Here is a 23903-nt window from a genome sequence, read left to right on the forward strand (position 1 = left end):
ATTCTTACATTATTACTATTTTAAAATAGCCTCTCATTTTGCATCAAGCTCTAGACTTTAAAACACTTCTATTTATCTTCTTTTGGCTCAGACAATAAAGAATCTGCCTGGGATGCAGAAGATTTGGGTTCAATCCCTGGGTTGGGAAGATCCCCTGGAGGAGGGCATGGCTACCCACTCCAGTACTCTTGGCTGGAGAATCCCATAGACAGAGGAGCCTGGCGAGGTACAGTCCATGGGTTGAAAAGAGTCGGACACAACTGAGCTACTAACACTTTCATTTCAGGAACACTTTTCACTTTTTATCTTCTTTGAGCCTCTGAACATTCCTCAGGAAGGCAGACCAGGTGCTGGGTTACTCTGCGGCCCAGAGGTGTGAAGGCGTGTGAGTGTGGGTGGAGCTAAGCCCTCCTCCACCAGCCCCACTTGGCCACCGCCCTCCTGGCCCCTCCCAGGGCCACGCCCCTCACCTCCACCCGAAGGATGTCATCGGCAGAGAGAGCCTCCACTTTCTGTTCACTGTGCTCCACCAGCTTGGTCTCCAGGGAGAGCAGAAGCCGGCCTCGGTAGGCCACGCCTTCCCCCTGGGAGGGAGGTAGGGTCACCAGGAGCAGGGCCAATGGAGGGGAGAAGGGGAAGGGAAGGAGCCTCATCTGGCCCTGAGGTCACCCATCTCCCAGGAAACCAGCAGGGCCCTGAGCCACACCCCCATCACTCTGCAGATGAGGAAAGGGTGGCCCAGAGGGTCCAAGGGAAATGCCACCCTGATGGTCAGCACCAGGGTCCAACCTCACCAAGGGGAGAATGAAACTTGAGACAGACAGAAGCTGGGCCCCTTGGGGACCAGGAAAATTAGCAGGGGTGGGGGTGGGGCTGGGGAGGGGATGTCAGGCTTGCCCTGAAGGAGAGGCAAAGAGAAGGGAGTGGGAGGGAAGAAGGGGCCAGGAGGGGTCTGAGAGGAAGAAGGGGTCTCTGAGCGGGTGGCTGCCTGGCCCTGGGCCTGCTCAAGCACCCCCAGGCCCTTGGAGTCCAGGCTGACCTCAGATACCACCCAGGCAGGCCCCAGGATCTGGGTTCCTGTCTGGCTCACCTTGCCCGTGTTGAGCTCTGCATAGGGATCCGGGAAGCCAGTGAACTCCCTGGGGCTGCCATAGAGGTTGATGTAGCAGGGCCCGAAGGTGGGGAGGAAGCCTAGATGGTCATCCACTGAGAGACACAGACACAGGTGCAGATCAGAGGGGCCAGCCCAGCCGAGATTTCGAGCGCTCACCCCTGCGACCTTCAGGCCAAGCCCATCCCCGGTCTCAGCGCCTCACACATGCACAGGATGCAGCCCCCACAAACATATAAAGGATAGTGACCCCCAGGAGAGCTACCGCTGTCTCCCCTGCGGGACTTTAATCCTCACCATGTCGAGACATGGAGATTTGTATTGTATTAGTCTCATTCTATAGATGAGGAAGCTGAGGCCGAGAGATGAAAAGGAACAAACGACTGCAAAGAGGCATGACCCCAGTGGTCTCACCTTCAAGCCCATGCACTCAGCCGGCATGCAAAGCTAGGGCTCGGGCTCATTGCCCTGCCCCTCCCAGCCCACGCTCATCCCCTCCTCACCCTGCCCTTCCATCTGTGTCTCAGGCCATCCAGCCTGTGGGGAGGCACACAGAAGGCCCAAGAGCCTGGTCACCAGGGACATCATCTCCTGGACTCCAGGGAGGGGGCCCAACTCGATGTCACCCCACACACAGGGCAGCCCGAGGCACATGTCTCCTCCACCCCTGCATCCTTATGAAGTTGAGACAGACCATCTAATAGCCTTGACTCATCCTAGCATCTCCGCCTCTTCCCCACTTTGTGCAAAGAAGGATCTTTCAGTGAAGCAAGTTGGAGGAGAGTTTGAAAATTACACTAATGATGAGACAAAATCTTTCCTCCACATCATTTCCATCCTTTTTTTCTTTTTGAAGGCTCTCTTTTGTTAATGTCATGACTTTCCAGCTGACAGCCAAGTTTCCTAGGACAGGACTTCAATGGCCAAACTCTGAGAATCCTCAAAAGCCAGGGTGCCTCCTCATCGGAAGGAGGAAGAGGCCCCTTCCAGAATGGCGAAGGTGGGAGGGGGGCCCAGAAGCAGGTCCTATCTGAGATGCCTCTGAGTGCTCAGACCCTGGGGTGGGTTCCGGGGCTTGAGCCCGTCCCTGAGCAGTAAGATATCCCCAGCTAGGCGCAGGAGCACGCCTGGTCCAGAGCCCTGCCCCAGCATCACTCCTCCTCCAATCCCCAGCACACACCATGGCTTTGGGGACGGGGGTGAAAGAGCTGATGGAGCTGTTGTGAGCATGACTAATTATTCATACTAATCATCTTGCCTATAATTTACCTTGCAAATTTCAACTTTAAGAGTTTTCAGCTCACCCCGGCCTCCTCCCTCCCGGTCCCTGAGAGGACTCACACTTCCCCTCCCTCATCATGGACCCCCTGCCTGCTCCACCCCCCTACCCTGCTAGAGAGCATGAACTCATTTGAGTTCCAGGGCCCGGCACATTCGGCAAGGGGGTTAGAGAGTGGGAGGGAATTTTCTTTGAAGCGTTCCCAACAATTTACATATTCCACCGTGGTTGAGAGGTAACAGCCAAAGTTAAGCTTGGGGATTGCGGTGGGGAATCTCCAGCCCACCACAGGCAAATGGAACACTTCCCCACAACCAGCGCCCTTGCCCCTCCAGTAAAAACCTCAAGGCCCACTCCCTCGTCATCCCGGAAGTGAGAGCACGTACGGTCTGTGGCTGGAGGAGGCTTGACCACACCTGCAGGCTCCTCTAAAGCGTAAAGAAATGGAAGAGGGGTTAGGATGGGCGTGGCTGGGTGGAGGACCGATTAGGTGAACGGGGCACTGTAGATGGACAGCTGGCAGACAGACAGAAGGAAACAGCTCCTGGACGGGAAACAGATGTGGGCCGAGATCCCAAGGCCAGCCCAGCTGTGAATGTATCACACACTAAGTCATTGGTGCACCCCCCTCGGCCAGACACAGCCCCAGTGCCCCGGCGTGAGCGCCGCTGTCTGCCTGCAGGGCTGTATGTTCTGTTTATCAATTGAAAACTGGACCAGAAACTTGACTCAATACATCCAAGGAATAACACAGGAGAGAGAAAAAAAATGCTTTGCCATATTATCGCCAGATAAGAGGGGAAAACAAAGTACAGACGCAAAGAAAGGGTGAGGGAAACGAGAAAGGGCCAGAGCCGGGCACACACAGCGTTCCACCACCAGGCAGGTTGACTGCATGGAGTGGAGGCTTTTCAAGGCACAAGATCTCCACCTAGTGGTCATTTGTAGAATTACCACTAAGGGCACCATGTTGCATTTTCACAACTGCAGGCACTGGGAGGCTTTTGGCACCTGCTGTTTCAAATGAAGCACAGTGCCAGACACTGTCCATGAGCTGGAGGTTCTACTCTTGGGTGTACCCTAAACACAGGTAAGGAGTGCCTAGAAATAAGAGAAGCAAGGAAGGAGATGCTCTGGTAGACTTCCAACTTCACTTCAAGACAAGTACAAGAGGCCCCCAAAGGATGCAGTCCTCAGTCTCCTTCCTCTGTCCTCTCTGGTTCTGCCTCTTGCCACACTCTGACCTTCCCTGTCTCCTCCTCCAACCATCCAAGTGTGGCCCAGTGTGGGGTCCTGATTGACCTGGGGCTGTGTTTGGTGAAATACCTAATTATTTTCATTCACTGATCACCTTTACCTATTGGTCTCCTTCAAGAAATAATACCTATTGCTATTTTCCTATAGCTCCATGATCAAAATTAAGAGCCAAGAGCTGAGCAAAACATTGTGGCAGGAAGGAAGAATGAGCAGAGACACAGGAAGAAAGGGCGTAGGGAAGAGGGAACGTGGATACAAGGACAGAGCTGACCAAGTGAGCACAGAGGGTGGATGGAGGATGAGCAGGGCCTAAGGCCCTGGGACCCAGCCCCTCAGCTCCGCACAGCCAGCCTCAGCTAGGAATGCCGGCCGGCAGGAGTCAGAGTGCATAAACCATAATTCATGGCCATTCTCATATCCACAGGAATAGGTTTTCATCAGGAGGGGAGCGAGGCCTCCGGTCATAGGGGAGTTTCAGCGACCACAGAGGACCGACCCGGCACAGCTGCACCCCCAGGAGAGCACGACCAGGGCCCTCCGGAAGGAAACAGATTCCACTTTAAGCTCCTTCCAATGATTACAAACAGGCCCGGCCAGTTATCTAGGGCTAATGAGGCCAAGGTCATAGTTCCGACCCCCATGTGCTTCTCGCAGAAGAAAACACAGCTTTCCACCCACAGACCAACTCTGCGTTCTGGCTGCAAACTAGTGCCCAGCCCAGACACAGCTGGCCCCTAGCCCCACCGGTCATCTGAGCAACACGTGCCTCTGGTGGCTGGAAGGACCAAGCGAGGGGGCTGCCAAGCAGCCTGGTTCTCAACCACGCCTTTTTCACTAATTGCCTCATTCATTCATTGGTTTGTTCCACAAACCTAACAGGCACAGAACGAGGCATGGTAAGACAGGGCCCTGCCGACAGCTAAGGCCAACGACTCCCAATTCAGGGGCAGGGTCACAGGTCTCCAGGTGTGAGGATCATGCTTGTGTCTGCAGACAGCTCATAAAGTCAAGGGCAGAGTCATCAGTGAAGCCACCCAAGACAAAGCCTCTATTTAGTCCTCACCACTCTTCTGCCAAAACACAAGTGTTCTGGTGTGTTTTCCCTAAGCCCAAGGAATAGGGGCTGGGGAAGCCTCAAAACACAGATGAACGCTCCCAGTTTTGTGGCCTGAGCAGCCCAGCCCAGCTCCCTCACCTGCGGAAGTACAGCTCAGGACCCCCTTCTCCTGGAGCATCTGAGGCCACTACCTGCAGCCAGCCCAGCCGCTCCCTCTGCCTCTCAGCACATCTCCCACGCCCACGGCTTGGCTGCCTGACTCCAGCCCGCGCCAGGCAGGAGGAGAAACCAAGAACTGCTGGGAAATCCTCATCATCTATGTTCCAAAGACAAAAAGAAACGAACTTTGGATTTTGTAGCTGTGGAAAAAACTGCCTGAGTGCTATTTATGTAGCATGATTTTCATATGTACAAAGTTATAAAAGAATTTGTGTCGGTTTCATGGGGCTCGTGTGCCCGCTACCTTTCAAAAGGACTGAGGCTTCTCAGGAAAGCACTCCTCATTAAAAAAAACAAATTTTTTACTAAATGCTTTGGAGCACAGGGTCCAAGGAATACTTAAGTGTGCCCAGGCAAACTTGCGGGCAGAAGTGCTTAAGAGGCTAGTGTTAGGTCCTGTCCTAGCTGGAAATAAAAACAAAAACACGAAAACAAAAACTCCTGGTTGGATCAAATAATCTGGTGAACTGTGAGGCTGGAGAACATAGAGAAAGAATCCATTTTTATAGTTTGGTTTAGTTTGAGCTTTGAGAGTAGTGGGAAAACCAAGGGCCACGCATCACCCAGATATTCTAGAACATCCTAGGGTGGAGAAAAACAAAAAGAGCTCAAAGTTGGAGGGACATTCAGAGGTGGCCTCAGGACAAGTGGGAGACGCTTGGCAGGGAGGCAGGCACGGGCTAACCTTCCAGGCCTAGAAAGAGCTTGAGAACGGCTCCAGTTTGAGCAATAAGTCTAACTGTTTTGTTGCTACAGAGATCAAGCTATTTAACTGTATTTAAAACTGGTTAGCTGGTGACAAGAAGATTCTCATTTATGTCCAAAACAAACTGTGGGAGCCTGTGGTCCATGAACCACAATGGGTTGGCCATGGCTTGAGCGCCATCTAGTGACCAAATAAATCTCTTTCTCACATTCCCATTCAAATATTCATGATGACCCCGGAAAAGAGCAAGGTCAACGCCACCAGCAGACGTGAAGATGGATGGGGGCACAGGCATCCAAACTCTCCCTCAGGTGGCTGCCAGCAGGCAGAGCTGTGGCCTCGTGAGACAGTGGCTGCTGGAAAACAGTCAGAAAGGCAGTTTGTGCCTCTACCAACATTTGCCCTTGGACTCAGAGACAGGGACAGCACTGGTCAGCAAACTGGAGGAGGTTCCTTCCATGCAGGAGTTCTGATCCATGAGGAGCCTAGAACAGTGTCTCTCCCACCCACCTCCGTGATACACTGCCCTCACTTCCCATCTTTCTACCTCTACATCCAACTATCAGAACAGCAATTGTAGGAGGACCGCATCCTGGGAACAGCGGTTCCCACAGTCAGGGCGGGGAGGGGCTGGGGCAGGAGAGACCCTTATCGCAGGGGTTTCTGGGAAGGAGTTTTGGTATATTCCAACAATTACAAGTATCAGTGATGAAATGAGCATGGCAGAGAGCAGCTAGATGTTAACGCATCGGGAGGGAAACTGGAAGTTCATTGTAGAATTTTTTACTTGTATATATATATATATTTTTAATGTTTCAGAGAATCTAGAAGAGACTGGTCAGCCTCAAAAGTGTTAGGTGGAATCTGCCAGAAACTAGGCATGCTAACCTGACCTCCAGATAAAGATCTGAGAAGATGGATGGACGGAGACCCACACATCCTGTCTGTGGAAAGACGCCAACACTGGCCAGATCTTGTGAGAGTGAACAAAAGGGCAGAGGAAAAACAGAGAGCCAACCAGGATAGGGAAACAGGGAGGAAACAGCGTCTGTAAAATTCAGGAGGGTGTTCACCTTGAACTCTCAAGAAATGATTTGGAATCCTCAGGAGAGTGCAGGAAGACATAGCTTTTGTGGAACAAAATAAAATGAGGGAGAGAACAAAGAGGAAAAGGAAAATATAAAAGGAAAGACAGAGGGAAAAGAAAGCATGACAAGAAACTAAAAATGCAATAGTCAATTTTAAACCACATGGGAAGCAGTAAAAAGCAGAATTGGTACAGGGGGGAAAAAATCAGAATAGGGATGCACAAAGCCAATAATCATGATACTAAAGAGCAACATTACTTTAGGGTTTATTGTGTTCCAGAATGTGACATTTATAGTCTCACTGGATCTTTGCAAGGACCTTACAAGGTTGGGACTGGTGGGAGGAGACTGGAGCAACTCTCTTGGAGCCCCCTGGCTCCAGAACAGCTCTTATCCCACCCCACACCATGCCTTCAGCTGCTCAGACAACAATATTAGAGTAGATGAAATCATTCCTCAACTCAGATTTAAGAATTCACTGTGCCTCAGACAAAATTCAAGAGTCCTGCTCCTAGACAGATCAAAATAATTTTTTAAACTATAAGTAAAAAGAGACATTCCTACAAGCCAGAAAAAAGAAAAACTATCTATAAAGGAATCAAATCAAACTGCTCTCAGAAAACGCATCAAAAGAAGCTCAAAATAGATTAAATATCTAAATGTAAAAAAATAAAAGTAAAAAATAGAAATAAATACAACCTTGGGATTTGCTGAAGGCCAAAAGCATGACATATGTGGCAGAAACCATACTTCCATTACTTAAATAAGAAATACTGAAAATAAACACAAGTTAACTAGAAAGTTGGGTTTCCCGGGTGGCTCAGACAGCAAAGAATCCACCTACAATCAGGAGACCTGGGTTCGATCCCTGGGTTGGGAAGATGCCCTGGAGGAGGGCATGGCCACCCACTCCAGTATTCTTGCCAGGAGAATCCTTATGAACAGAGGACCGTGATGGGCTATAGTCCAAGGGGTCACAAAGAGTCAAAATGACTGAGCAACTCAGCACACAATTAGAAAGTTAAAAAGGAAACAACAAAATATGTCTAAAGAGAGCTAAAGAAAAGATTTAAAAGATGAGAGGATAAAACATTAGAAAATATTAAAACTAACGTGTGCATGTGCAGTCACCAGATGTGTCCAACTCTATGCGACCCCCGTGAAATACAGCCTGCCAGGCTCCCCTGTCCATGGAATTCTCCCAGCAAGAATACTGGGGTGGGTTGACATTTCCTACTCCAGAGGATCTTCCTGACTCAGGCATCAAACCCAAGTCTCTTGTGTCTTCTGCATTGGCAGATGGATTCTTTACGGTTGCACAGCTGGGAAGCCCGTTAGAACTCATATCTAAGCCCAAAAACTTTTCATTGAAAATTTCAATACAGTAAGGAGAAAGAAAAACTTCTAAGACTAATCAAGAAAAAAGAAAATTCAAACACATATCATTAGAAATAAGAAAGAAGAGAGAATTGTTTAAATCATAAAAGATTGCTCTGCACAACACTATAAAAAAATTAGACCTCCATGTAATAAATATTTTTCTAGAAAAATGTAGATTATCAAAATTAACTGTAGTAAAAGTAACAAACTAAAAATACCAATGATCACAGGAGAAACTGAAAAGGTTTTAAAGAGCTAGTGCAACACCCACTCAAAAAGGGCACCCAGCCCATATGGTTTTATGGGTGAATTCTTTCAAACCCTCAAAAGACTATATTCTTATGTTATATAAACTGTTCCAGATGTTAGAAAAGACTTTAAATCTTTCCAATTAATTTTACAGAGCCAGCACAGCCCAGATACCAAAACCTAAGAAATAATAAGCAGACATACCAATTAAAGATAATAGAAAATCAAGAAATAGGACCAAGAACACATTTAGGAATTTAGTAGGGGATAAAAGTGGCATTTCAAAATGTAGGGGAAAGATTATTCAACATATAGTGTTGGTATCACCAAAGAACAATTTTTTTAAAGTAATGTTAAACCCTTGCCTAATTCACTAAGGAAAAGATTAATATATTTGGCTATGTAAAATTTTTAAATTTAATAGTTAAAAGCTATTACATGATAAAATAAAATTGACAAAAATTATTTACAATATAGATGACAGGAGAAAGTTAACCTCCATATACATACAGAACTCTTAAAAAACAATGAGAAAAAGACAAACATGCCATCAAAAATGTGGACAAAAGCATGAATAGGCAATTTACAGGAGACTAAATTTTAAAGTATATAAATATATATAATTTGTTTAAAAATACATAATTTGTAAATGTAAGATGATTATTAAATATTTTAAAATTTACATTGGTCAACTTTACCAGATATAAATGAAATAAAATTAAGGCAACAATGAAATGCACCCAATAAATTGACAAAGTTCTTTAAAAATATCATTATCTTGCTCTGTGTTGATAAGGATGCAGCAAAATAAGCTTGAGAGATTAGAGTAAATGAGGCCAGTTGTTTTGTGGGGCAATTTTTATATACACCAAAAGCTTCAAAATCTTTTGACACAGCAATTCCACTTCTAGGCATTTATACAAAAGAAAAATCAGGAATTACATAAAGATTCAGCTACAAAAACACTCAATATCAAGTTAGCTGCTTATAACATGGAAAAATTAGAAAACACCTAAATACTCAACATTTAGTTAATGTGGTCTATGGCACGTTCACCATATTGTAGAAGAATATTTAATAGCATGAATAAACGTCTATGTTATATTGCCAAGTGACAAAAAGCAATTGTCAAAACAATTAAAAATTGTTCAAAACATTGTTTATCATGTACACACATATACACAAACAGGTCCCAGAATATTAATATTTACCTCTTGTCTGGGAAGACAGGCTAATGGATAATTTTGTGAGGAAATTCGTATATTGTTCTTTCAGATTATCTCTTTTAAATTGTACAAAATGATCACGCGCTACTTTCTAACAGACCAATGAAAGCCATTTCAAAATAGGAACTGCTAGAAAACAGTCAGCCAACATAGAACCCAGTGGATGGTGTGGCCACAGACACCAAGATCATCTGCAGGAATGGATCCTCTCTAGACCATTTGATGGTGTACCCACCTTCCAAGGTGAGGCCAGTCCTAAACACAAGCCCATCTCTCTCACTGGCCAAAGCCCTTCTTCCTGGGAAATGGGCAACGAAGACCTTACAGACTTCCCTTTCCTGCAAACTCTCAAAGCTAGAGGCGTAAGACAGGAGGCGTGGAGCAGGGGAGAGCACAGGCGGCCAGAGGGCAGCACAGAACGGGCACTTACCTTCTATCTCGCCTCCAGAGGCAGAGATCTTCGACATACTCAGGTAGGTGGTGGCCACAATATCATTGTGGGTGAGGCGGTCCCTAGAGCAAGGGGCAGAAAGGGCCTGAGCAAGGGCGGGATTCGCAGGCCACAGCCCACCCAGGGAGGAAATGGCCGGAGTTATGCACCATTAGAGGTCCCAGTCTTCACACTAGGGATGTTATGGAGGCCTAGTAATGTTTGGGGAAAAGAGACTGGAAAGAAAGTGTTACTCAAGACTCCTCTGGGGGCGACCCAGCGCATCAGCGTCCCAACAGCCAAGCTGGAGGTCTGTGGGCACAGCTGCAGGTTGAAAGGGAGGAGGCCTGAGGCAGGAGGCCGCGCAGGGAGCCAGACCCCAGGCCAGGGAGAGCAAGGCTCTGAGAGCTAAGACATACCAGACCAAGGAGAAAACTCAGGTGACCAGGAAGAAACTCTCTCTCCAAGGAAGCCCACAGCCTTAATTAGCTTAGGGTAGCTAATACATAGCTCTTTTTTGTATCTGACTGCATGTGTGACAAAGCACTTTTAGCTTCCTTGATCGCCAAGGATCCTTACAATGGCTTTGGGGAAGAGGTATTTTTATTAAATCTCTACTGCACAGATGGAAGGAAACAGGCTCAGAGCCGCAAAGTCCTTGCCCAAGGTCAGCCTGGGAGGGAGGTGAGGAGCCAGGACAGAAACTGGTATCCTGACTCCAGGCCCAGTGCTCTCACCAAGGTCCACACGGCTCTGTCTACAAAATGGGACTCGTCCTGCCTCCCCTCCTACCCAGCATAGGGGACCATGGGGGAAGCTCCAGGACTGAGCGTTCTGTGCAGACCCCTCCTCTGCCCCACACCTGCCCCCTTGACAACCATATATAGTAACGGCTGGGCACCTCCTGAGGGCCAAGCCCTGTGCTAAAACTGTCACGGGACTTGGCTTGTTTAATCCTGAGGCAGGATTCTGAGGCAGGTTCTGCAGTTAGCCCCAGTTTAGATGAAGAAGCTGAGGTAGGCAGGATGACAAGGGTGGGACTTGAGCAAGATATGCCTTATGGGGAAATCAGAGCCGTGCCTGCAGAAACCTGCTGCTTCCCTGTTAGGCTAGGCCGAGAGTTCTCAATCCAGAGATTTTTGACCCCAGGACATTTGGCAACTGGAAACATATTTGGTATAGAGGGGAGCCACAGAGAGAGACTGTGATTGTAGCCAAACACCCTACAATGCACAGGACAGTCTCTCACTGCAAAGACGTTTCCGGTCCAAAAACATCACAGTGCCAAGACTGGAGGGGCAGTCTTGGCACTCTATCTCCTTCCAGAAGGTTCCCCATGTGCATCTTCCCTTTTCTTGGAGCCCAGCAGCCCTCTCTTCCTGCTGTGCATCCCTTGGCCACAGGCGGCTTCAGGAGACGACATCCAGGTGCTACACGGTGAAAGACCCACCTGAGCATGGTGATGTCATTTTTCTTTTAAATCTTACAGCGATGAGACACCAGATCTTTGCTGCTCCCTCCCTTCCTCCCTGTATTTCCCAGGGAGGTGATTAAGCTTTAAAGTTTTGTATCAGGGCGGGGGCTGTGTTAGGAAGAGTGAATTGTCAGCACAGATCTGTATCACTTTTCCTGGTGACTGACGCTAATAGGAACCGGGAAGTGAAGAGTCCTTTAAACGTTTTACAATGAGATTATCAACACCAGACAATTGACAGTTGACGACACTTTTAAACTGCCTTCACGACCAAACCCTAGAGAAGACCAGTAGCTCTTGGAGCAAAATAGGATGTCTGACCTCCGGGCTCTCCTGAATCTGGTGAGACGGGAAACAGAATGGAAAGAGAGAGGTTTTGAGTCAGGTTTTTTTGAGGAGGAGGGGGTAGTTTGGGGGGTTTTGTTTTTTAATGAAAAGAATTCTTTAAGAACCGAATGGAAGATTAAGTTACAGAGAAAAAGGCCATATGGACCATATCGTATTTCTAGGATTCAGGTAAAAGTACAAATTTATCTGAGTTTTCTGGGAAGAAAGCCCTTTTCTGGATAGGAACTTGCAGCAGCAGAATGATTTCTGGCCAAGAGTTGGGTTTTGGGGCTTGGGGTTGCTTTTGGAAAATACAGCAAGTCTGAAAATAGACTCACAATAAAAATGCCACTTCAACCTAAACCAGAGAGGCAACCACCAGATTCCGTAATGTGTTTGGATTGTACAGTATGCCGGAGCCTCACACAGCTCACAGGGACTCGGGCAGGGCCCATCCGCAACACAGGGGTCACGGCGCCCGCGTGCATTTGCTCACACTGCCGCACACAGACCTGCACCCCGGGCGCACGCGGCGAGGTGAAGGGACGCTCTGTGGACGCAGAGCTCCTCGCCCCAGACCGCCTCCCACAGCGCATACCGGCGGTCAGGGCCCCAGAGGCCGCTCCCTCCGGGCCCTCCGCACACTCCCTTCCTCTCCTCTAATTCTCACAAGCTGCTCTCTCTCAGGCTGGGGACCTGGCGCACACTTTAATGACTCTGTGGCCTGGGGGTTTTCGCCAGTCTCTCATTATCCTCCTGGCTGGGGGTGACATGGGCCGAAGACCAAAGGACAACACGCTGGGAACCGCACGGCCAAAACTTTCTGGGGGCAGAGAAAGGACAGCTCTCTCTTTGGGGAAAGCCTGGTGTAGGGAAGGTCCTAGAGATGGCGCGTGGGGACCCCTGCAGCCCTCGGTGTGGGACAGGGCACCTCAGCGCACAGCCCGGCGGCTAAGCACAGGCTTGAGTTCGAGCCTGGCCTCAGCTGCTTCCAGCTGTCCCCCCAAGCACTTATTCAAACATGCTCCCTAGTCTGTAAGGTCGGGCCATACCCAGGATCAAGCTGAGCATCAGGTGAGACAGGCATGTAAAGAGCTCCCCGGGCAGAGGGTCTGGAGCACACACTCACAAGAGTTAGATACTAATTTTTGAAGATGGCCCTGTGGCTACTCCCCTGCGTGGGCAGCCTGGCCCCTTCCCCAGCCTGGAGATCTGTTCCATCCTACCAACCCTTGAGGCACCTCAGTCCACCCTCCTGCAAGCTCTGCTCTATCCAACCTCCTCGCCTCTGCTTATGATCCATCTCTTCGTTAGGATGCCTTCATCTTGAACTTCCCCAAACCCCACATCCCCTAGGAAGGCTCCCTGGGCTCTTCTGGCCCCAGGGATCTCTGGTTCTTAGAGCCGTCCCAACCCGCTGCGAGTAAGTGGCCCAACAGCCCATGCTGTCTCCTTCTCCGGCCTCCCCGTGAAAGTCTCACCTGAAACAGACTCCCCTGCTGCATGCAGACCGAACGAAAGGAAACCGCAGGACCCAGGGACCCCTGACCACAGCCACCTCTAAAGATCCCCAGACGCAGGACTCACCAGTCTATGACACGAATCCTCATTTTCTCACACATGGAGGGAAACTAAGGAGGGAAGAGAGAGATGTTGGGGTGGAGTCCTTCTGCAGAAGTGGAAGTCTGGGATGCAGGTGGGAGCCAGGAAGGCTGGGAGCCCGGGCCTCCTGGGAGTGGGAGGCTGGGAGCCCTGGCTCGTGGAGGTGAGGCTCACCATGGCAGGCAGTGTGACGCTCTGGTTCCACTGAGGATTGGCTGTCTTCTCCAGGATCCTGCTGCAGAGCTAGAAGACACAGAGGCTGGCTGAATGGAGCTTTGAGGGGACTCTGGGTACCCCTGGGGACCACCACACCAACCAGCTGCCATTGTAGGCCACGCTGACCACCCTTCGGGCTGGGCAGAAGGCCCTGGGAGCTATGGAACCTGACGCAGTGGGCTCAGACACCAGGAACCTTTCCACAGATAAGGCTCAATGGTAGGTCAGACCCACGGGGGCATGGAGGGAGCGACAGATTATTTGAAAGTCACAACCCTCTCCCTTATCTCATACCACTGGCTGGAAGTTCCCTTCCTTTCCCTCCCATTATGGCCACGACCCTAAGTATGGCCAGGAGTCTAGCATCTGAGGCAATCTCCTTTGCCTATCAGCCCATATCACCTGCCCCTTCGGAAGGCTGTGAGCGCTGGGGAGGGGGAGAGGAAGAAGGGCTGGGCAGGGGGCCATACACCAGTATTCTGAGAGAAAGATGAAAATTCAGCCAAGATACAAACCTCATAGGCCACAGTTTGCCTCCCATCGGCCCTGCTCGAAAGACTGGGCTTTCCACAACAAGAAAGCTAGCGGAGGTGAGAACTGGATCCAACCCAGCAGCTCTGCCCTGGGAGTCCCCAGGGAAGCACCGATGCCAGCCCAGGGCATCCTGTACCAACGCAGGGCAGTGGGCGAAGTCTCTGTTTCAGATGCTGGAAGGTGTGTGTGTCCTACACACGGAAATAAGGAGCAGCCTTCCTCAGAGCACTGACTGTGGGCCCTGATTGTGCGAAGCATTTACATAATTATCTCCTCTAGTGAGCAACTGACAAGAATCTCCATCAAATGAGAGTGTGGCTTCCCCAGGGGCCAGGACTCTTTCTTCATCCCTGGTCCAGCCAGTATCGGCCCCGTGCCCATCGTCCCCTCCTCCCTGTGAGAAGGGCCCAGGCAAAGTCTGGGGGTTAGGGATGGGTGCCAGGATTTGGCCCTTGTGTGAGCAAAGAAAGGAGTAAGGGAAGAAGAGAAACCAACAATTAGATGGAACAAAAGGCAGAGTGGGACTCACAGTTCTCAGGAGTGGGTACACCAAGGGCTGTAAAAGCACACAGAATGACGTGCCATCTCCCTCAGAATTGAAGAAACACAAACAAAACGAATGAGATACCGTGTCTCATCTATCAAGAGTCATAAAAACCTCTAAAGCCTGTCAGCCCTGTCTTGGCAAGGCAATGGAGAACTGCTTGCTCAGATTTTGTTGGTGGGGAGAGAACAACTCAACCTCTCCAAAGGGCAATTGGCCACTCCCTTTCAAAATTAAAAATGCAGATACCCTGTGACCTACCAGTTCTGCCTCTAGACATTATCCTACAGAAATACTTGCACATGTGCAGAATAACATGTGGCTGAGATTATTCTCTGCAGCATGACTCCAATTAGGGAGGGCCTGGAACAACCCACGTGTCCACCGACAGAGGACAGGTTGGATAAAGTACGGTCTGTCCGCAGAATGGAGCACAATGCAGCTCTGGAAGAATGAGGACCACTCTACGGTATGAAACAACTTTTGAGGTGTATTATTAAGTGAAAAAAAAAAACCAAGGTGCAAAGCAGTAAGTATAATGTGCAACCATGTGTGTTAAAGGGGTAAAGGTAAGAATTTATGGTCAGACATGTGGCATGCACATAATGAAGCCGGAATGATGCAAAAGAAACTAACAATGATTTCCTGTGCAAGGGAGGAGATGACCGGAGGACGGCAGGACAAGTGCAGGGTGAGAGGTAGAGTTTTCATGATAGATGATAAATGAATATGATGTACATAACAAATGTATTACCGAATTCAAAACTTAGATGAACAAAACTTTGAAATAACAAAAGAGAAACAGAAAGAAATGGAAGACTTTCTCATCAGACACAGCAGACAGACCCTGCCAACATCGCTCCTCAGCTCCCTGGATGAGAGACACAGGTGGTCCCCACCCTCCCCAAGCCCTGCCCCTGGGGAGCCACAGGCCTTCTCCCCAGCAAGCACTTCCACCTGTCTGCCCTTGGAGGCTCCCTCTGAGAGAGCCACCACGACGTGTGCACCGGAGCCTGAATAGCAGGTACCCCACCACACCACAGGCCAACACGACCTCTGGCCCTAGAAGTACCCAGAAGCCTTGCCACCCCCCACTCCTCTCCCCACGCCTAGCAAGGCAGCACCAAGCTCCCTCCTCCTCCTCCTCATCTGTGCCTTTTTGTTTTTTTTACTCTCCTTCCCTTTACGACAGAAGGCCATTTGGCCATCTGTATCAAATACTCAAAAATGAGCATGCCCTCTGACCTGGTTCTAGAAACTTCCCTATGAAAAAGCAGAGTGTGGACAAAGATTCCTATACGCTGATGTTCCTCACAGACTTGTTTATGAAAGAGGAAAATCCCCCCAAAAAAAGAAATCCAAAAATAGTTTAAATGTCATATTATGTTCGTTTAATGAAATATTATGCAGATAGCAAAAATTTATTTCAAAGACTATTTAATAACCTAAGGAAATGTTAGACAACAAAAGCAGTTTACCAAACCACATAGAGAGAGTTGACTTATTCCGGCAGTAGTTACACATTCTGTAAGTGACCAAGAACACAAGCTAGTGGATACTGAAGCATTGCTCCCAAGGGAAACACAGGCTTAGGGGCCTGCAAGCCTCTGGCACAACATTTTTTTGTCAACTGACCAGTAACTTTGTTTTATGTCTGTTTCTGTTTCAAGACACCTTTCTCTTTATATCAATATACTGTGGGTTTATTAACACTGAACTCACAGCCAACAGCACTTTAATTCATGCCTGAACAAAACTTACCAATACATACTTTCTCCATAAGGCACCTCGCAATCTCCTTACACTGAGAAACGCTAAGCAGCATTTCAGCACTACACTTGGGAGTCACTGTAAGCACTGAAGTCACCAGCAAAAAGAACACCCCAAAAATGCAAAAACAAAAAAATGGAAAAAAAAAATGACACCAAATAGACCAGGAAGAAACACATTACAGGATGAGCGCTGAAACAAGAAAGGAAGCACAGCGCTCCGGCTCAGCTGGCAGCACATACCTCAGCTGCATCAAACTGTCCGGAGTTTTGCAAATAATGACCAAAGCACTGTAAGGATTGACTTGGGGATTACAAATAAATTTTAGCAAGTAGGCAAATCTGCAAATACAGAATCTGTGAATAATGGAGACAGACTGTATGCTGAATCCAACTGTATTTGTGAATCCAATTTTTTTCCAGTGGGGCAGGTTGGTGAGGGGAATGGAGGGGGAGAGGGGTTGGTGTGACAGATGGAAGGAGTGAGAGCTACAGTGAGGAAAGCATGCAGCAGGAGATATACACAAACGTGAATAGTGGTTATCGCCAAGGTGGTGCACAGTACAGAAATATAAGTAAACATTTTTCATTTTCCTTGCTTTTCTCTGATTTTTTTTACAATTAATAAGTTTTATTCTTGAAAAAAAAAAAGTTGCTTTAAAGCCTCCCACTCTGCCTTCCAAGTACCTCCCCTGTCTTTTCCCCATACCATGAAGAACTGTGATATGTGCGTGAGAGCATGCACACACACACCCTTCTAGCCCCTCAGTAGCACGGCCAAATCAGGTATGGTTCACAGCTTAGATAATAGTGACACCAAGTGTCCATAAGAGGAAATGCAAAGAGGGCCAGGCTAGGGCGACACAGAGAACAAATCCCCAGGACAATTCAGAATCAGACGTAATGAGAAAAAGTGGCACACCAGGCCAAAGAGAGGGACAGGTAGGATGAGACAGGTGATAAGGGTAGCAGGAAGAGTAGGGGAAACCATGATGAGGGGGCTGGGGCAGACAGTGGAGGACACAGAGGCCTGGGGACCACACCAATCAGCTTTACCTATTCCCTTGCCTTGGCCAGGTCCCCCACCTCCATCACCACCACCCCCCGCCCCCAGACATCTGTACCTTCCTAGAAAAATCCCCAGGGACAGCCAAGGGCACCTCAGAACAGAGGAAGACCTAGAGAGGTGAAGGGGCTGCAAGGAACCAGGTGCAGCGAGGAGCCTCAGAGTGCTGAGATTCAGCTTCAAGGAAAGCCACTGAACTGAAGGCAGGTCAGTCGTGGTTCTAGTGATCATCACAGCACCCCACTATGCTGGGAATGTGGAATAAAAACACATGTCTTGAGACATGACTTTCCTATCTCTCAAGTTGGGAAAACTAATTCTGGTCCTTGGAGTAAGTGTCCAGCCAAACTGCCTGCTTTCTTCCTGCCTTCATTCATCCCATCACAGTCCCTCCTAAGGCCAGGTACAGGGAGGGCATCAGACTCTGACCCAAAGCCCAAACCAAAACTGCACTTGTGTAAGACCCACAGTGAGCATTTATAGCCCAGTGTGAATGAGTTTAAGATTCGTGTTACCTCTCCCACAGACATTTCCCATGAGCCCTGCATTAGCCTGGGTTGGAGAAGCAGCTCAAAGGCAGGAGGGTTCACGTATCCAGCACCACAGTGACTGATTTTAACACACTGAATTAATAAGAATGAAGGAGCATATTAACACTCAAAGGGGGAAAAGGGAGGAGAAGCTCTTCTTTACCAAAAAAAAAAAAAAAGCTAATAGAGTGAAGGAATGATAATGAGGGAATCATCCCTCTGCAATCCCCAGTGAATGACTCATTCAGGCAAGGAGGTCAATGGCTACGTGGACCATTAGGTAAGAGGTTGTTGAGAAACAGGATATCAGCAAACTGAGATTGTGCCCACAGATTACCTGCAAAGTACAAAGCAGAGTGTGTGCTTTGACAAGGGAGAGACCTGGAGACACCACCTTAACCAAGTAACCAGTGATGGGACATGCTGACATTTTGTTTCCTGTTGTGATGCAAATACAATGTACGAAACATCACCTATGATGTGTTCCTGCCAAAATAGTTCATTTGAATTTAATCTGGTCTTGAGACCTAACTTCGAAATACAGGGGCCAGAAAAACAAGCAACACCAGAAGGAAATGGTGGGACAAACCCAAGACATGGACAAATGGCCTGTGCTCTTCAAAGATGCAATCTCATGGGCTGAGACAATGGGAAGGGAGATGAGAGTGAGGTTGTTACAGAAGAGACCAATGCAGAGCATAAATTCCAGTTGGGTCTTAGATTGGAACAAAATTAAACTAGCTCTGAAAGACATTTGGGGGATAATCAAAGATATTTATACGAGCCAATATCTGACAAGAGTAGAAAATAACTGCTAATTTCCTAGGTGTGATAATGCTATTGTGGTTACAAAGAATTTTCTTTTTCTCAGGAGATCTATGCTGAAGCCTTCAGAGGCAAAGTGTGAAACTACCTTTCAAGTATTTTAGCCGGACTTCCCTGGTGGCTCAGACGGTAAAGCGTCTGTCTAGCAATGTGGGAGACCTGGGTTCGATCCCTGGGTCGGGAAGATTCCCTGGAGAAGGAAATGGCAACCCACCCCAGTACTCTTGCCCAGAAAATCCCATGGACGGAGAAGCCTGGGGCAAGCTACTGTCCATGGGGTCGCAAAGAGCCGGATATGACAGCGATTTCACGCGGGGCGGGGCGGCGCGGAAGTATCCATTTACATGGAGAGAAAGTAAATGCAGCATAACACTCACAATTGTTTCATCTAAGTGGAGGCCGTAACAGTGGGTAAATAAATGTTCATTGAACAGTTCTCTCAAATTTTCTGTTTTTAAATGACTTAAAAATGCTTCAATAAAGCATCTAATATTGATACACAGTAAAATAAAAAGCTAGACAGATAAAGACCAAACACAAATTTTGTATGATGCTTTACGGGTAATGTTATTTACTTTTTTCTGTAGTTTTCAAAATTCCTTAATAAACATGTGCATCAATAATAAAAGAAGAAAGAAAGAAAACAAAATAGGGGCGGTGGGTGGAGGTGGTATCAGGTAGCAGGCAAAGGAAATAAGCTTATCCAAGGCCTTTCTCTGCTCTGAAATCAACCTGGACCCCAGCAATTGGTCCCCTGACCTCAAGGGTCCTTTGTTGGTGGGATGGGCAGGCAGACCCTCCTTCTTTCCAAAATGAATCTAAGAATAGATCAAGTGAAAAGGAAGACTGCAAAGTGCTATGTGAATAGGAGCGCACACGACCTCCATCATCACCCTTGCCTTTAGCGTTTGTTGTTAAGCTTGTAAACGCTCCCCTGACTGTCCTACAACGCCTGCCTGTCTGCCCCCTCCCCGCCTCTGCCTCCGGAGCAAAGGGCAGCTGGCTGCAGGCGCGAACCCTCGGTCCACACAGCTTGCTTCTCAGCCCTTCTGCTCCTCCCGCCCGTTTCCAATGGTGGGAACCGGGAAGGCGCAACCCCACCCTGCTGACTCCCTGGGTCAGAGGCGCCTCAGCAGAGTGGGGTTCCGGGAGCCGGGGCGGAGGCCGAGCCCTCCGGATATGTCATTCTCCCCCATTTCCAGTATTTCCACCACAGTCTCTGCTCTGAGGTTACGAGTAAACGCGATCGGGCTATTTCCCGAGGAACAGATGCTAACGAACAACCTAAAGCAATGGAAAACGGACTTAAAGAGAGCAGTGCCTAAGGCCGCGTAGAGCCCCGAGGGCTGAATTAACACAGCAAGCCTGTGGGGGTGACGGAAGCTGGATCTTGAACGATGTAGCACATTTTGCGAGGAGGAAGGCCAGGAAGGAGCCAGGAGTGCACAGGCCCGGGGAAAGGCTAGAGGCGTGACCGCAGGGCAGAAGAGAAGACACACGGGCACGCGCGGGCTGTGCGGTTTGTACCCAAAGCTGAGCGCGGCGAGCGAGCCGGTGGCGCTGAAACCCGCTCAACTCCGCCCTCCGAGCGGGCTGCAGGGCCGCGTCCGCCCAGGAGGGGGCGCGAGGCTCCGCACTCGCACAAAGACTGTACAAGCTGACATTGGCCATTGGAGATGAGGCCAGCAAGTTCGGCTGGGAGAGCTCTGGTCAACCAGGTTATATGGTTTGAACTTCATTTTACAGACAGGGCTGTCTTTTACACTAAATATGCTGGTGGATTTCTACGGCGAGAACCCAGACGAGAGAACGGTCGCAAGGATGTTGTGTGGCCCCGGGGAGAGATGACAGTGGCTAGGGGCATAGAGAGAGGAACAGACCTCGGGATTTTTAAAGGCAAAAGCTAGCAGTGGGATCTTTATGTAGGCAGGTCAAAAAAGAGGGAAGAATCAAGGCAGGCCCGCGTTTTCTGCTTTTGATGGTGGTACTGGTAAAGACAGTAGTTTCTGGAAGTGGGGAGGTAGAGGCAGAAAATGACTCCTTTACAGGGCGAGCAGGAGGGTGTGGGCAGCACATGGAGATGTGCAAAGGTACAGGTGGTTCTGGAGCTGAAGGGAAGGCTCGGAGTTAAACACAGCTGTGGATTCCTCTGCGAGCGGGGATGACTGAAGCCTGGGAGCCGCCGAGGCTGTCAGGGAGATCCTGGAGGGTGGGCAAAGCCGGCCCTGAAGTGCGATGGAGGAAAGAGTCCCAGGCAGAAGTCAAGAGGGACAGGAGCCACAGGCCCGCGCTGGGCAGGAAGGAAGAGAGGTATGTGATCTCCAGGACCCCCATCAGAGTGGCCTTACCCCACTCAACTCCTGGCACAACTTTCTAAAAATAATCATTATGGTTTTACTGCATTTCTGTTGTTGTTGTTGTTGTTTCCTTATCATTGTGCCTTCACGTCTGGTTTGCTTTACTTACTATTGCTTAATTTTCCCCCAAATATTCCTGTCTCTATCCACTATCCATATGTCCTCTCTGTGTCCACTCACACCTGTCTGTCTGCCTCACACACATGGGCAGACCTGTGTGTGTGCATGGCAGCCCCAGAGAGCTGGGCCTGCGTGTCTCAGCCCGTGTCCCATGATCAGGGCCCCCACACACCCCCTGTGGACAGCCCCTGATGGCAGGCCCTGTGCACCCATCCGCAGAGACGCCAGGTGTCACCCTCCCACAAGTCCTCTTGTTTACTTGCTTCTTACCATTTTCCCTGCGAAGCTAACTTCCACAAAGGGATCCACCAAGTTCTTCTTGTTACTGTCAAAGCCAAAGATCTGCCTCACGTTGTCCATCACGGCATCGTCCACTGAGGAGAAAGACATGCTGATCACTGCCTGCCCGCTCTCTGTCTTCAAAACCCCTTCTTCCCACTTGTGTCTCCCAACAGTCCGGGGACTCCGCAGGAGAGAGGCCATGGACCCCTCAGCCCAGGGTTCTGGGGGAGGAGGGCCATCTCCAAACAGCAGCTCCTGAAGGTTCTGTGCTGCTCCTTTGCCCAGCTCCAAACAGCTGGTTCACTGTCCCCCCTGTTTTCAAAGGCATTCTGAATGGTCCAACTGATTAACTGATTGATTAGAAATCTACATCGCTAAGAGCAATAAATAATCCAGAGAAAGATTGGAAGTTGTTATAACAATATCCCATTACTGGTGCCGGTCTGACATTTTCCCTTATATCCATTAGCTCAGTGATTTTCCTGAGGGTAACCGATAAGTCAGTTCTGTTTTGTTTTTTAATTTAATCTATGCTGCTTCAAACCAATGTTTTACTAATTAGACATATTTTTACATATGTATTTATAGATGATAGATGTGTATATGCATGTGTGTGTATATATATATGTTCTGTATAATGGTATATATGTATATGAAGGGCTTCCCTGGTGGCTCAGATGGTAAAGAATCCGTCTGCCATGAAGCAGTCCCAGGTTCAGTCCGTGGGTTGGAAAGATCCTGTGGAGAAGGAAATGGCAACCCACTCCAAGTATTCTTGCCTGGAAAATTCCATGGACAGAGGAGCTTGGCAGGCTACAGTCTAGGGGGTTGCAAAGAGTCAGACACAACTGACTGACTAGCAAATCCATGTACATGAATGAGAAAATGAGAGAAGGGGACATTTAACAATTGTATACTAGCTGATGTCTGTCTACATGAATACAACAGTTAACAAATATTTAGCAAATATTTATGTTCTATTTACCCATGTATTCTTTTCTTATTTATATTTAAACAACACTGCAGACAACTAAACATCATCATCCCCTTCACCTTGAGCAAAGCAAACATTTCTGTTTCCCCAGCCCCCTTTGGAAGCTTCCCAGCCTCACTTCTGCATAGTTTCAACCAACAAATGCAGAATGTTCTAAACCCGTATTTTAATCCCATTACTTATTTAAAGGGTTTCCCCATGAATTTGGTTCAATTAAACCTGTACAGAAGGAACCCATTTATTGGTGTCATTAGTCAAAGCAGAAGCCCTCAAACAATTAGCTTCATGCAAAACTTGTAAACAGGGAACCAAGGAGTCCCTGACTACTTGTTCTCCTGGACTCAGCTAGGAACAGCGCCTGGTATAATTCTGCTAATGCATGCTCCAAAATGGTGGCTCGTAGCCTGCAGCGAGAAAACCACCAGGTAGCCTTTTAAAACTACCAGTGGGTGAGCCCCACCTCAAACCAAGCCAATCTGAAACACTGGAGGAAGGGCCCAGGCATCTGCACTTCCTTAAAGCTCCAGATGAGTTAATGTACAGTCTGGGTTGACACCCACGGCTCTGGGATATTCAGCATAACTCCCCCAGCATGTACTGAGCACGCAGGTCAGGGCTAGTGCAGGGTTAGTCACTGTGAGAAGCCAGGCAGTGGCCACCACAGCCTTCCTGGGGTGATGAAGACGCGGCCACAGCTAAGGTGACCCACTGTCCCAGTTTATCAGGAAAGGAGGAGTTTCCTGGGATGTGGGACTTCCAGTGCTGAAACCAGGGCAGTCCCAGGCAAACTGGACACCCAGAAGTCTCCACTCAGTGGAGACACTGAGCCCTTCTAACATTTCAGCAACTGCTTCCCCAGCCGGGGGCTGCCAGTCTTCAGCCAGGGGCTTCCTAGAGGAGGGATAGAGAATCGGTGGGAGCCAGGCGTAAGCACACAGTAGAACTGAAATGGTGCTGATGCCATTTCAGCATCAGGAGATGCTTTTCAGCATCAGGAAATGGTGCAGGAGACTGCTTTTCTCCTAAGAACAGTCCCAAAACCCTTGGGAAACCTACAGAAGGTGTGAGGCTTCCCCAGACAGCAGAGCAGAAGGGAAGCTGGGCTGGTACAGATCTAGTAGACCCTTGGCTGCAGAAGCCAGGCTAGGAGGTGGCCGGGAGGGAGCCGGGGGCCAGCCCCTCCCTCTCCTTCCCGCAGGGACCTGAGGCAGCCCAGCCCAGGATCCCAGTGTGCATTAGCAGAATTATACCAGGCACTGTT

At 48.9% G+C, this 23903-nt stretch overlaps 1 protein-coding gene across 21 annotated transcripts in view; it reads right to left on the reverse strand.

Moving 5' to 3' along the window:
- Window positions 1-23903, reverse strand: part of DYSF (dysferlin) — a 220530-nt gene that overhangs the window by 124307 nt on the left and 72320 nt on the right. For 12 of the 21 annotated variants that reach the window (XM_043468215.1, XM_043468213.1, XM_043468222.1 and 9 more), the window contains 7 exons: window positions 21637-21740; window positions 13580-13648; window positions 13391-13434; window positions 10003-10085; window positions 2777-2818; window positions 1091-1206; window positions 471-584 (listed from right to left, as the gene is read on the reverse strand). In XM_043468215.1, the coding sequence (XP_043324150.1) occupies window positions 471-584; window positions 1091-1206; window positions 2777-2818; window positions 10003-10085; window positions 13391-13434; window positions 13580-13648; window positions 21637-21740 (572 nt within the window). The remainder of the gene's footprint in view (window positions 1-470; window positions 585-1090; window positions 1207-2776; window positions 2819-10002; window positions 10086-13390; window positions 13435-13579; window positions 13649-21636; window positions 21741-23903) is intronic. The other 9 variants (XM_043468211.1, XM_043468220.1, XM_043468217.1 and 6 more) reach the window with 1 other exon arrangement.

Source organism: Cervus canadensis, chromosome 5 (genome assembly GCF_019320065.1).
Source record: "Cervus canadensis isolate Bull #8, Minnesota chromosome 5, ASM1932006v1, whole genome shotgun sequence".
NCBI lineage: Eukaryota > Metazoa > Chordata > Mammalia > Artiodactyla > Cervidae > Cervus > Cervus canadensis.